This window comes from Microcebus murinus, chromosome 9 (genome assembly GCF_040939455.1).
Source record: "Microcebus murinus isolate Inina chromosome 9, M.murinus_Inina_mat1.0, whole genome shotgun sequence".
NCBI lineage: Eukaryota > Metazoa > Chordata > Mammalia > Primates > Cheirogaleidae > Microcebus > Microcebus murinus.
Genome location: NC_134112.1, coordinates 46031814 through 46046184, shown reverse-complemented (window position 1 = coordinate 46046184; position 14371 = coordinate 46031814). Strand labels below are relative to the sequence as shown.

At 32.4% G+C, this 14371-nt stretch overlaps 1 protein-coding gene across 1 annotated transcript in view; it reads left to right on the top strand.

Moving 5' to 3' along the window:
• Positions 1-14371, top strand: part of VPS50 (VPS50 subunit of EARP/GARPII complex) — a 109767-nt gene that overhangs the window by 28467 nt on the left and 66929 nt on the right. The window contains exons 10-12 of the mRNA XM_012779642.3: positions 6886-6928; positions 8541-8639; positions 12326-12466. Of these exons, the coding sequence (XP_012635096.1) occupies positions 6886-6928; positions 8541-8639; positions 12326-12466 (283 nt within the window). The remainder of the gene's footprint in view (positions 1-6885; positions 6929-8540; positions 8640-12325; positions 12467-14371) is intronic.

The following is a 14371-nucleotide window of genomic DNA, read 5'->3' as shown; positions in this document are numbered from 1 at the left end:
GAACAATCCTCCATAGATACTGAGGAATGACTAATTTTATTATTCACCCAGGTAGTTGAAAAATGAAAGAAAACTGGTACCTCCTCTGTACCTTGTATCTTCCTTGAGATGTGCTGTGTTTCAGCATTTTTAATAAAAGATACTGCAATGCCAATTTTTTTCACTTTTATAACTGACAGAGAATATTTTTACATTATTTGACATTTCCCGAATTGATTGACAGAGTTATATAGTTGAGATTTATTGAGAATAAGAATCAGAGTGTCTTTATGTTAAAGTGCATCTGTGAATGAAGCATTTAATTTCTTTTTCACTTGAAATTTACCTAAATTCATTTTAAGAAAAGTTATTTTTAAAAGTCAAAACTGCTTTATTATTTTTATTTTATTCGAAAGGAACTACTTGAGGGAACCTGTGAACATTATGTATCATGCACTGAAAAGTTTGCATACTATCAGTACTAGTTTGTTGAGTACTGTACTTTATCATAGATGTATTTAATTTCTCATAATTTTTAAAGTATCCTTTTATTTTTTGTCAGAATATGATCTTGGCAGTTTAGTGAAAATTGTAGATTGTAGAACTTCTGTACATTATACAGGAAATGAACATAGCTTTTATCTACAAACACAGCAGTACTAGGGACTTTTCTTCCCCTGTTGTTCTTAATGTGTTTCTAGCAAGATGTATCTGCTTTCTGTTTCTCTAGGCTCAGGTCAGGGGCCATTAGGAACCCTGTCTGGAGTAATGGTTGAACACTGAGTGTTTCTGCTGGGTCACCAGGCATGTTAGCTGGATCCATTTCCTAGATCCTGAGTCCTTGCTCAGTTAGCTTGGACGGAGTTATTGATACCATGTTACCCTGACACCATCTGCATTCTTTTATTTTAATTTGTTTTCCTCTGCCTTCCTCTCCATTTTGAACTGTTTTAAAATAATATCTACACATGGCAAAAAACATAATAAACGGAAGTGTTTTAAAGAAAAGATAAAAGTTTTTCTCTTTGCCCCACTCACCATTTTCTTTCTGAGTAATCCACTTTTACAGCTTACTAATTTTTTCTTACTAGATGTCATTGTAATTTTGAATACTACAGTAAGATATTTTTTTTCCTGATTTATCTCTGTAGATAATTATCTATTGCCTCATCAGTTTCTTCCCCATAACAAAATATCAATAGGAGATGGGGATTTGGTCTACTTCCTTTACTTTCTTCCCCTTTCCACCTTCTAGGTTTTGTTAGTAAAACTATTGTTTTACTTGATTAAGATTATAACATTTATATTCTTTTTGCAACTATAATTAAGTCTTATGTGCTTTTTCAGTGGTTTACTTCTAAAAAAATTAATAGATATCATGTATGTATTATGATTATATAAATATTGTTATCCACAGAACTAAGTAGAGTGATTGAACTTATAAAATAGGAAAAGTAGTCCTTTGTCTCTAAATGGAAATCAAGGTCCATTAGTATTTTTTAAATTTCTGTTGAATATTTTTCACTTTTTCAAAGGTCCTATTCAGCTGCTATTATTTCTTATATGATATTCTTCTTTTGTGTATTCCTTTGTCTTGTATTGTTATAGTTACTCTGATAGACATTTTTTTGATATGGGGTACATGGGAGTAAACTTTAAAATTTTGGAATTAGTTTAATTTAATCCATATTAACAATTGAAAGAAAAATTATTTTTTTCTCAGAATAATGAAAATCATTGTTCTAGTTGTCTTCTTTTTTTCCCTCTTGTTTTGTAAGACAGAAGTCAGATGCCGTTCTTGTTATTTCATTATAAATGGTATCTTTTCTTTTCTTTAGAAATTTTTAGGATTTTCTTTTTTTCCTTGGTGGTCTAAAATTTCAAGTCATTTGGAAAAGTCATCTATGTCAAAGTCTTCACTCTAGATGATAGGATAAGAGTGAAGTATTATTTATTTAATGCTTACTGCATGAGATGCTGTGTTACTCATTATACCAAGAGCTTTGGAAATTTATTCTCTAGGAGTTGTAATAACAGGCTATTAATATGGGGACTGTGGAATAATATGCTAATAAAGAGCAGAGTATGCAAACAAAAGACCATTGTAGATATTCATATTGCCAGTGACTCATCTCATCCCCCCTGCAGGAATGGAAAATATTGACATTTATAGGAGTGGGAGTAGAAGCTAGGCACTGTTAGCTATAGCAGCACTGACTGTACAATAATTCTAAATTAGATTTTAATAATATTTTCTCACTAAAGATCTATTGTCTAGCTTTTAAAAATTGAATCATGATGATGGTGATAGTGACGGTGGTTATGATAATATTTGAAATTTTTTGGCCTTTGATATGTGTCAAGCATTGTACTAATCATTGTGATTATCTTACTTAGTATTCATAAAATATTCCTCAGAGGTGGTGGCATCATCTGTGTTTTTTAGATGAGGAAATCCGTGTTTTCTGGAGTAAGTAGCACAGTCAGGATTTAAACTCAGGTCCATTGGCATACAGAGCTGTGTTGTTAATCACTACTACACTATACTGTCTAGTAATGTAATAGCTACTGTATATAGTGGGAGCTCATGGCTAGTAGTCCAATTTTTATAATTGTGTTTCAGTAACTGAGTTGTGTACTTATTAGAGTTAATTGTATTTTTTTCTCAACCTGTTTTATCAGTTATGTTTGTTACTGTATTTGTATGTTGATTAAGTAAATAATGAAATGAGACAAATTTAAAAAAAAATCATCAGCTTTTACTTGTAAAACATTACCCTTAATTATTATCAATTTTTCTAAAATGAAATTGAAATGCCAAAATTTGAGTAGCCTTTCTAAGAATGAATTATGAAACGAAACTAGTTTTTGAAGGTAAGTGGAATGAGTTGGAAAGACAAAATGTATCGTTAAAAATAAATTTCCTTTAGAATTTGTTGTGAGACAGTTCATAGAAATGGGGGTATATAAGGTAACTCAGTGTGATTTGGCATTTGGATTTCTTTATATTTGTCTTCAAGTTCCTGCTTCATCTATGAGAAAATGAAACTTAAAATTGAAGACAGTTTATTTTTGATTTGGCACATACGAGACTAAGAGACTAAGAAGTTAAAACTTCGGTCAAATGAAAAGGCTCTAAGTCAAAAGATGTGTGAATGACATACATTTATACAATTTTAGTTAAAATCTTCAATACGGATATAAACATATGCATGTGTGTGTGTGTAAATTTTCCTTTTTGACTAACTAAAAAGTCTTTTAGCACAGGCTTGGCAAACTTTGTCTTTCAAGGGCCAGATAATAAATATTTTAGATTTTGCAGGCCATTAGGTCTCTGTTGCAACTATTCACTTCTGCTCTTATAATCCCAAAATAGTAATAGATGATATGTAAAGAAATGGTTGTAGCTATGTTCCAATAAAACTTAATTTAGAAACATAGGCTACTGGCTGGATTTGGCCTGTGGTCTCTGATCTCTGTTCTAGAATTATAGTTCATATAGTTTGGAGATGTTTTTAGTATTTAGTATTCTTAGTAATGGACTCTGAACTTTGTGGTGAATGATTGTGTTCTAGGTTAGGTCAGGGATTTCTGAACAGAGTGAAGATGGAGATCTAGCTAGATCCAAAGTGATCCCAGGAGTTTTATTATAGTCTGGTCATACCTGGTTTGAAGGATCATGTGGATACTTCATGGTACTTCAGAGTTGTTGGTTTAGCTTCACAGTGTTTGAAAATCAGGTTTTCTTTGAGATCTGTTGATACATTCTCTGGTTCCTGTGAGTATATTGAAACCACTGGAGTAGGCTCTGATCTAAACAGACTGGAATGTCCTGGGGCCATGGACATACAGTATAAACCTGGAAATCCATCTACTTAAGTCCATTCTAAAAGTTTTAGAACTTTACTGAACCATGTACAAAGGTGTGGAAATTGGGAAAGTGGTGTTCAATGTATAGTAGAATCATGAAACAGCTAGAAGTACTCCTTTTGATCTTGCCTGCCTTAATAAAGGAATCTGATGCCCAGAGATATTGAGGGATTTATATTAAATCATATAGCTTGTTAATAACAAAGCAAGGAAAGGTCATTTAGATGCTAATTATCTCTATACCATCTTATTAGTATATTTTTGTATAGTCAGATTTGTTCAAATTCTTGATTTGTATGTAATCTTTCTAGGACTCATTCTTGTTTAGTGTGTTTGTGTCCTATATCAGCTATTTAAAAGAATACTATTAGTTTTTTATGGGTATGTTATCTTTAATATTTTCTGTAATGATGGTAAAAATGCTCTGCAGAATTGCTTGATTCATCCCATTCAGCTTGCAGATAGCTTTTAAGAGCTTTTAGCCTTCCATCTTAGAACTAGTAATTTTTTGACCATTATGTAGCTTTTATTTATCAAAATGTTTATGAATAGATCCTTTTAACATGCTTTGATTAATTGAAATGGCTTGAATTCACATTTCTAAATGATGGCTAAAGGCTTTTTTAAAAGCTGTACAGTTAATGCCCACTCTTTAAGCACATAACTTATATATATATATTTTAAATTAGTAAATTGTTGTCAAATTGTAGTTGTAGATTTTGAAATAATATAAATGAAATAATTTTTAATATAACAAAAATATTTGATTATAGATTTTGCATTTATAATCTTCTGCATGCTATTTACATTACTATGTTTGTATTAACACAATGCATATTTTATAGGTTATTTAACTGTAAATAATAGCAGCAATAAAAATATCTAGATTTATGATAATTTCATACATAAACACTAAAGCTCAATTTTTTTTTTTTTTTGGTAGGGAAGCTGAATAAATCATTACTCTCCCCTGTGAATGAATTTAGATATATTTGTTTTTTCTCCAAACTCAAAATATTCCCTAAAAGAATATATTTACCAGTTCTGAATTACTCTTTATTCCAGGTTTCCTTGCCATTCTAGCTTCAGCCTTGGGTGAACTTTTTTTTTTTTTTTTCAAATTACATTCACAGTTTTATTTAGGATCTTATCTATCCTGTATTATTTTTTTAAAATTTTATTTCAGGGTATTATGAGGGTACAAACATTTTAACTCCATGTAATAGAAGAGTAGAATCACCTTTGTCTCTGCTTTTCTCTTTTTCTATTGCAAAGGCACCTATAGACCCAGGATCTAATGTGGTTCTTTTTCTTTTAAAACATCCTCCTCCCTTTTCTTCTAATGCTTTAGTTTTATTTATTGAGGTAGAAAACAGGGGCTAATATAATGATGGCACAATTTTGCCACTTTTCTTTGGATTGAAAATTTGATTCAGGAAATATTTATTACCTTCTCTGAGTCAGATAGTGAGTTTAGTTCTGGGGAGTCACTGGGGAATAAGCCACAGTGTTTTGTAGGCTTGTGCCTTGGAGACACAGTCACAGTATTTCTTACTATAGTACAGGGTGCTGTATACAGAGTATTATGAAACTTACGGGAGCAGTTAGTTAGCAGGAAAGGACTTGCCAGAGAAAATGGCATTGAATTGGGCAGGGAAAGATGGTTGGACATTTGTGAATGAGGAAAGAAGAAGGGATATTCTAGTTATTGTGAACACTATATGCAAGAACCTAGGGTGTGAAAGTCTGGGGTTTATTTAGGGAGTTGCGCACAGTCCGTACCGCTAAAATACAGGAATTGAAAACTGAATAAGAAGTTAATTTTTTATGTCAGATTGTTAAAGGTTTTACATGCCATACTAATTTGGGGCTTTATCTTTAGTTTAATGGGGAGCCACTATATGTTTTAAAGCAGGAGATTAAGGTGATTTTATTTCTGCATTAAGAGCTACATAGGACCAGGTGGGTAACAAATGTGAAGCTGCCAGGTTTAAGACAGCAGGGAATGGTAGGGCCCACAGGACTGGAGAGTGTTTGCCTTGCCTAAAGCCTTTTACATATAAGCCATTTGAAAACAGTGTGTTATGTGAAGTTAGACCCCTGCTTACAGCTATCCCTGACATCTTTTTGGAGGATGTTGTACAATGTTTGGTTGATGGTATTTGTCAAATAAATGAACAGAGGGATTAGGGGGTAGAATGTGTGTGCTGCATGTGGTTTCAGCAGATACCAGTAAAAACCCTTGTATGGTTTTGTGAAAAAAACCTTGTATTATTTTCATGTGTTTATGTGTATCTGCCACTTTTTGTACCCGCATAAAATGCTGAAATAAAAAACAAAAAAAAGAATAATTAAGTTTTAATCTTTTTTGTTTAAATATTTTCTCTATGATTGTATTTGTTTTATTAGACATCGTAAATCTTTTTTAGTAATCAGATATAATAATTCAAATAATGTTCTGTCTTTTTTTTACTAACCTAGTAAGAATTAAAGGGAAAAAAATCTAGTTAAAAAATTAGCTGCATAATTTAATAAATGTTTACCAAGTAAACATAACTGTGTAACTACCACCTAAAAATAGAACATTTCTAATACCACAGGAACTTCCTTCATGTACCATCCCAGTTATTCTTCCAAGGTAATCTAAGGCAATCACTATTCTGACTTCTGTCACCAAAGTTAGTTTTGCTTGTTTAGAAACTTTAAATGAATGGAATCGTACAGTATATGTACTGACCTCTTTTGCCCAACATTATGCTTTTGAGACTCAGGTGATACATTTTCATTGCTGTAGTCATTATGGACTATATCACACTTTACTTATCATTTAATTATTCATATACAATTATATTGTTTCAAGTTTTTGTCTGTTAGAAATAATGCTGCAAGGCTTATGTGTACATTTCACCAGCACATCTTACTGCTCATACTGTGGATCTTTGAATTTGTTGATGTTTTATTCAGCTTGTATGTCTTGTATATTAGCACTGTCTCTTTGAAAGGTAGACTCATTTCACTCTGTGTTTTATTTAATAGTGAACTGAATTCAAAGCTGCAAGATACTTTAGAACAAATTGAGGTAAGAAGGGTTATACCAAAAATTATATGACTTTTTCTTTTTAGATGTTTTTGAATAGCATAGGTGCAACATTATGTTTTGGCTTTTGTGTTACTGTGTTATAACCAGTGTTTCTAGATTGCTACCCTTTATTTATTTATTTTTTATAATAAGGTGTTGAATACCTCATATAATTTGTTGAATACGGTACTGAAAGTGAAAACCAAAATGATTGCATGGGTACTCAGAATACAGTTTCTGCTGCATGTGCATCACTTTCACACCACATTAAGTTGGAAAAATCCTAAGGTGACCCATCACAAGTTGAGGACCATCTGTATTTCATTTGGAATGTATATGTGTGACCAAGTTAGTGTTAATATACTTGTAAACTCATTAATACTTTTGGAATTATGGGATCTCAAAACATTGTTTGATAATATCACCATTTCCAGAAAAATCTCCAGACTTTTAGTCATAGATGGTTCTCATGTAAATTGTAGCAGCCAAAATACTTTTCCATGTATTAATTATATTTTGATTATCAATTATTTTTTATTCTAATGAGTTAAATTACTTATGAGTGATTATTGGCTGATGAAAACTCTTCTGAATTCCTAAACCTTATAATGATATCTCATACAGTTCATCAAAAATGTAGAAACTGGAAAGGAAAAGATGTTATTGTGAGCATGAAGCTTTGTTTTTCTTCCTATATATATTTAGATTTACTTGGCAATCTTTGCAAAGTAGGGTATAAATTTTAATAAATTTAATAAGAATTATTTGATTTCTTCTACTATTTTATTTTGTTGTTTTCCTGATAAGAGTATTTATAAAAATTGAAGTTGGAATTTCAAATGACCTTTTATGAAAGTAGTGTTTGATCATAGATGCATTTATTTGTTAATTGTAAGAATGCCAATTTATTTGATAATCAAAAAACAACTACTTTAAGTCCCTTAAGTAAACAATTCCCTGAATATTTTTAATGAGGGGTTTCTATTGAGAGCTCAGTATTTCTTTACTCTTAATATATAGTATTATTCTATACTTATATAGAAAATTATTATTTAAAAATGAAGTCACTGAAAGAGAAACCCATAAACAAAGTAGTGTATTTAGATATATAAGCTTAAACTTTGAGTTTTATACTTTTAAGGTCTATCTATTTTTTGGTGAGAATTACTTTTCAATGATAATAGAAAGATTGTTTTGTTATTTTTCAGTAGTCCCACAAATTTTGTTCATTATATTATATTCTTTATAATTAAAAATTATATTTTAGCAGATATCTGAGAAAACATAAAATTAAGTAAAAATAAAAAATAAAATTCCTTAAATGATTGCATTTATTTTGTTTCCTTTGAAACACTAGGCATGGGTTTCATAGTAGAAACTTCTATGTTGATAATATCTCAGTAAACTTCATAACTTGATTATAGTAGCTAATAAATTACAATTACAACTTACTGTAATTTTATTTAAGCCTTTTTTTACTATTAAATCCAGTGTGATAGCAAATATATTTAGGTATTAATTAAAGGTGAGAGATTAGTCTTAGTATTTTCTTCTCATTACCTTAAAAACATAATTTCTTAACTACCTCTACCTTCCTCTTTTAATTACATAGGAACAGCTGGATGTAGCTCTTTCCAAAATCTGCAAGAATTTTGATATTAACCATTATACAAAAGTTCAACAAGCTTATCGACTTCTTGGAAAAACACAGGTTTGTTTCAAAAGGATATTTTCTTTTTCCCTAATCACTAATCTCTTGACTTTTATGATTAAGTTTGAATATTATTCATGTAGTGCCCTTAAGTTTCATTTAACAGTGTACATTTTTCTGCTGAATTTAACAGTGGTAGCATGGTTGTTCACATAGACTCAGAATATATGTAGTGTGATGAAAACATTACAGAACTATATTTTGAACTATTAAGTATTTGTCAGGTTTAATATTTTCTCAATTTTATGTAGTTTTTAAAAAAGTATTAATATATAAAATAATTCAATGGGAGATGATTTGTAGTCCCTTTTATCTCAGGTCTTAGTCCTGAAACAGGACTTTTTAATTTGGGACTTCATAGATTCCTAGATTGGTTAGAATGACTGCCTCAAAATGTTATGTAAACTTTGTGCATTGTGTACATTTCTCTGTAAAACAGGTCCATTGCATTTATCACATTTTTAAAGGGTACTGTTACCCCCAAAATGCCATAACTTTTTTGAAAATGCATGTCTTTGTATACTCCTATTGTTCCAGGGCTACCTTGAAAAACTTGAAACAAGAGCCATTGTTTCAAAGTTAATTGTATCTTTCGTGTGTACAGGATGATACATTTATCTATACAACATTTAACTGATAGACATAAATGTTTTCTACCCTTAAGTGGTATTCTCTTTTAGAAGGAAATTTAAGACTTTATGCAACCATTTAAACTCCATTTACGTTTTAAATTCTGAATAAAGAAATTTGGCTGGTTATTGTTTTCACGTCTTAAGCCATACCTAAGAAAAAATCCAAGAAGAAAGACGTGGCAATTTTGAGGAACATGTTTAAAGGCTTCTGAAAACGGGATTATAACTTCTCATTTCCCACATAAGGTTAAGTCTTACATTCCTTAAATACTTCTTGTTACCTACTATGTGCGTTACCCTAGGCCCCTGGATTTAGGTCTTCATGTATCTTACCTTCTATTGAGGAATACAAGCATTAAAGAAAGACAGGCATACTTTGTTTTATTCTACCAACCAGCCATTTCTCCATCTCTCTCCCTCTCCTTGGGCCATCCTATTCCTTGAGACACAACAATATTGAATTTAGGCCAGTGAATAACCGCTACCGTGGCCTCGGAGTGTTCAAGTGAAAGGAAGAGTGACTTTAAATCAAAAGCTAGAAACAATTAAGCTTAGTGAGGAGGACATGTTGAAAGTCGAGGTAGGTTGAAAGCTAGGCCTCTTGTTTCAGTTAGCCAAGTTGTGAATGCAAAGGAAAAGTTCTTTTAAAAATTTTTAAAAAATTATTATAGGTACATATAGTTGTATATCTTTACAGGGTACATGCACTATTTTGATACATGTGTACAATGTGAATTAAAGTAAGGAGGAAAAGTTCTTAAGGAAATTAAAAGTGCTCCTCCAGTGAACACACAAATAAAGCGAAACAGCCTTATTGTTGATGTGGAGAAAGTGTGAGGGGTTTGGGTAGACGATCAAACCAGCCACAGCATTCCCTTAAGCCAAAGTCTAATTAAAATTAAGCCAAAGTGCAAGGTCCTAACTCTTTTCAATTTTATGAAGGCTAAGAGAGGTGAAGAAGCTACAGAAGAAAAGTTTGAAGCTAGCAGTTTGGTTCATGAGGTTCAAGGACAGAAGTCTTCTCTATAACATAAAAGTAGAAGGTGAAACAGCAAGTGCTGATATAGAAGCTGCAGCAAGTTATCCAGAAGATCTGGTTAAGATCATTGATGAAGGTGGCTACACTAAACAACAACATCTACATTAGAAACTAATGTAGATGACCAGCCTTCTATTGGAAGAAGATGCCATCTAGGCCTTTCATAGCCAGAGAGAAGTCAATGTCTGGCTCTGAAGTTTCAGAGGACAGACTAACTCTCTTGTTAGGGGCTAGTGCAGCTTGTGACTTGAAGTTGAAGCCAATGCTCATTTACCCTTCTGAAAATCCTAGGGCTCCTAAGAGTTATGCTAAATCTACTCTGCCTATGCTCTATAAATGGAACAACAAAGCCTGGATGACAGCATATCTGTTATAGCATGGTTTACTGAATATTTTAGCCCCTTGTTGAGACCTATTGCTCATACAAAAGGATTCCTTTCAAAATATTACTGCCCATTGACACTGCACCTGGGTACCCAAGAGTTCTGGTGGAGATGTACAAGGAGATCAATGTTGTTTTTATGTTTGCTATCACAACAGTCATTTTTCAGCCCATGGATCAAGGAGTCATTTTGACTTTGAAGTCTTATTATTTAAGAAATTCATTTCATAAGGCTATAGCTGCCATAGATGGTGATTTCTGTGATGGATATACACAAAGTTAATTGAAAACCTTCTGGAAAGCATTTACCATTCTAGATATCATTAAGAACATTTGTGATTCATGGGAGGATTTCAGAATATCAACATTAACAGGAATTTGGAAGAAGTTGATTCCAGCCTTCCTGAATAATTTGGAGGGGTTTAAGATTTCAGTGGAGGAAGTCACTGTAGATGTGGTGGAAGCAAAAGAACTAGAATTAGAAGCAGATCCTGAAGATATGACTGAACTCCTGAAATCTCATGATAAAACTTGCGTGAATGAGGAGTTAATTCTTACAGATGAGCAAAGAAAGTGGTTTCTTGAGATGGAATCTACTGCTGGTAAAGATGTTATAGACATTGTTGAAATGACAACCAAAGATTTAGAATATAACATAAACTTGGCTGATAAAGCAGTGGCAGAGTTTGAGAGGATTCATTCCAGTTTTGAACGAAGTTCTGTGGGTGCAATGCTAATCAGACAGCATTGTAATGTATAGAGAAATCTTTCATGAAAGAAAGAGTCAGTCAAATGTGATGTACTGTATTATTGTCTTATTTTAAGAAATTGCCACAGCTACCCAGCCTTCAGCATCCACCACCCTGATAAGTCAGCAGCCATCAACATTGAGGCAAGACCTTCTACCAGCAAAAAGATTATGACCCACTGAAGGCAGAGATGATCATTAGTATTTTTTAGCAATAAAGTATTTTTTAGTCAAGCTGGGTGCAGTGTTTTTGTAAGACATAATGCTACTGTACACTTATAGACTGTAATATAGTGTAAGCATAACTTTTATATGTACTGGGAAACCAGAACATTCATGTGACTCACATTATTGTGATATTAGCTTTATTATGGAGGTCTGGAACTGAACCTGCAATATCTCTAAGGTACACCTGGAAATGAATGTGATACCAGGTGGTAACAAGTGCTTCAAAGAAATACAAATCAGTAAATGGTTGCACTGATGGAAAGTACTGATTTATGTAGGTTAGTCACGAAAGGTTCTATGAGAAGGCAACCATTGAGAAATGTTCTGAATGACATATGAGAATGATTATCAGATGGCATATGGGATCCAGAGGTGTGATTATGCATGTTTGAGGAAGAGCAGGATGAGTACCAGTTATAAATACAAAGCAACAGATTAGTGATCATGATTCTGATTTAGCTTGAGCTTTGTGTGTTGTGGTTATGTGAAGGGTTATTTGCAAATAACCTACACTACTGTTATAATTCTGGGAATAATAGTGATCTTTGTGCTATGGATATAATTGATAAAGATGTTTTTCCTGTGTTTTTCCAATGTGTTGAAATTTATTTACATTAATAACATGAAATTATGTTGTATGTTTTTTTCTGCCCACAGACAGCAATGGATCAACTTCACATGCACTTCACCCAAGCCATCCACAATACCGTGTTTCAAGTTGTTCTTGGTTACGTGGAACTATGTGCTGGAAACACAGACACAAAATTCCAAAAGCTGCAATATAAAGATCTCTGTACAGTATGTAGTAACTTAATTACTGTTCATATGTCTCTCTTTTAGTTTTCAAATTCATATTCCCTTTTTCTTTGCACTTACTATTTCAGGATGCTAGTAAAATGAAAACAAATGTTTGCCAAAAGTTTTTTCTTTTCCCATGTTGTTCTTTTAGAGAAACTGGAGAACTCAATCATTCAAATGGTAAAGGTTACTGAGATTGGAGTAGAGTTGCTTCTAAATTGACTCTCTACCTTCTCTTCATTTCTTTTTTTTTTTTTTTTTCTATTTCAAGAAAATATGAGAGTACAAACATTTTGGTTGCATTTTTTACTCTTCTCCTTCAGGCTCTGAATTCTCTTCCTTGATTGCATCTAGTGTGCTTCTGAGTAGTCATCGTTGCTGGTTTTCTTTACAGATTTTCAATCAGTCTTTTCATGCGTATAAGTGCTGTCTCTGTCAGCATCTGTAACCAGCTTTTCCTTTTCATTCCTAAAGAAACATTGATCTTTAGGTAATATAACCCATCAAGTGAGAAGCAGACTGATTTGGGCCCTATTTTAGAAGTAGGTCCTGCTGATGCATTGATGTAGAGTGTGAAGAAAAGAGGATGATAAATAGCTGGAAGAATGATATTGTCATTTGCTTTTACAGGGAAGACTAGGGAGGAGCAGAACTGTAGTGGAAAATCAAGAGTTCTGTTTGACATTTAAGTGGACTTGTGGAGAAGGCAGTGGATAAAGGAACCTAGGGAGATCAGGGCTGAGGTTATAGATTTGGGACTCATCAGCATCTATGTGTATTTAAAGCCATTATTTTGGATGAGAAGATTGGGGGAAAAGGTGTAGATAAAGAAGACATGAGGGCTGTGAGCCTTCTGACATTTAGGGATTAGCTAGAGGAACAGAGACTACAAGAGTCTGAGAAGGAGCAGCCAGCTGTATAGGAGGAAGACTAGGAGATGCTGGTGTTATGAAAGCATGAAGAAGGAAGTATTTCAAAAAGAATGGAGTATAAACCTATATCAAATGCTGCTGAGAGTCTGAATATGGTGATATTACAGAATTGACCACTTAATTTGACAGTGTGGAGGTTGTTGATCACGATCTCTTTCATTCTAACCTAAGAATGCTCCATCTCTCTCACTAGAGACATCCTTGAGTTTTCTCTAATGTCTTCTCAGGAAGTTATAATAATTCTAGGAAGTAGACATCTATTCTGTTTTGTAATTATGTCCAGGACTTAGTGTGAAATTAATTTAAGCTTCATTTTTCAACAAGTTTCTTTTCAAAAGTGCTGGTTATCTATTGGGAAATGGAGAAATTTTCTTATTTGAGCTATAGCAAATATTCTAGAAGGGTGTGGTTATATACAATATATTAAAGAGTAAGTTAATAATGACAGTAGATGGTTGTTAATATGGCTAAAATGTCCTTTTAAAATAATTTTATAAATCATGATTGTTTCATAAATTTTATGATTAACTTTAAGTGTGATATAGTTGTGTAATTACATTTTAAATATCCAGTTTTAAGTATATCCATAATATTAATAATTTTAAAATGTGTTATATTTGGATTGATAATATATATTTTTAAATTAAATACCCAACTAACTTTATTGTTTGATTCTATTAATGTTGCTATCACTAATAGGTGATTTAAACAGGTAAAGCAATTTATTACAAGTTAGTGATTTTTCTGTTAAAGCAGAAAATCTCTCTTAAAAATTAAAATGAACATTTTAAACAAATTAGGTTTTCGTCCATCCATCTTCTTTACTTTGGTTATATCCGAGTGGGGGGTGGTGTGTGGGGAGTGTGTGTGTGTGTGTGTGTTTGTGTATGTATGGTTGTTAACACTTTATATAAAAGTATATAACTTTTAAAAGTAAAAAACATACTGTGCTCATGCTTCTTGATATCCTTTG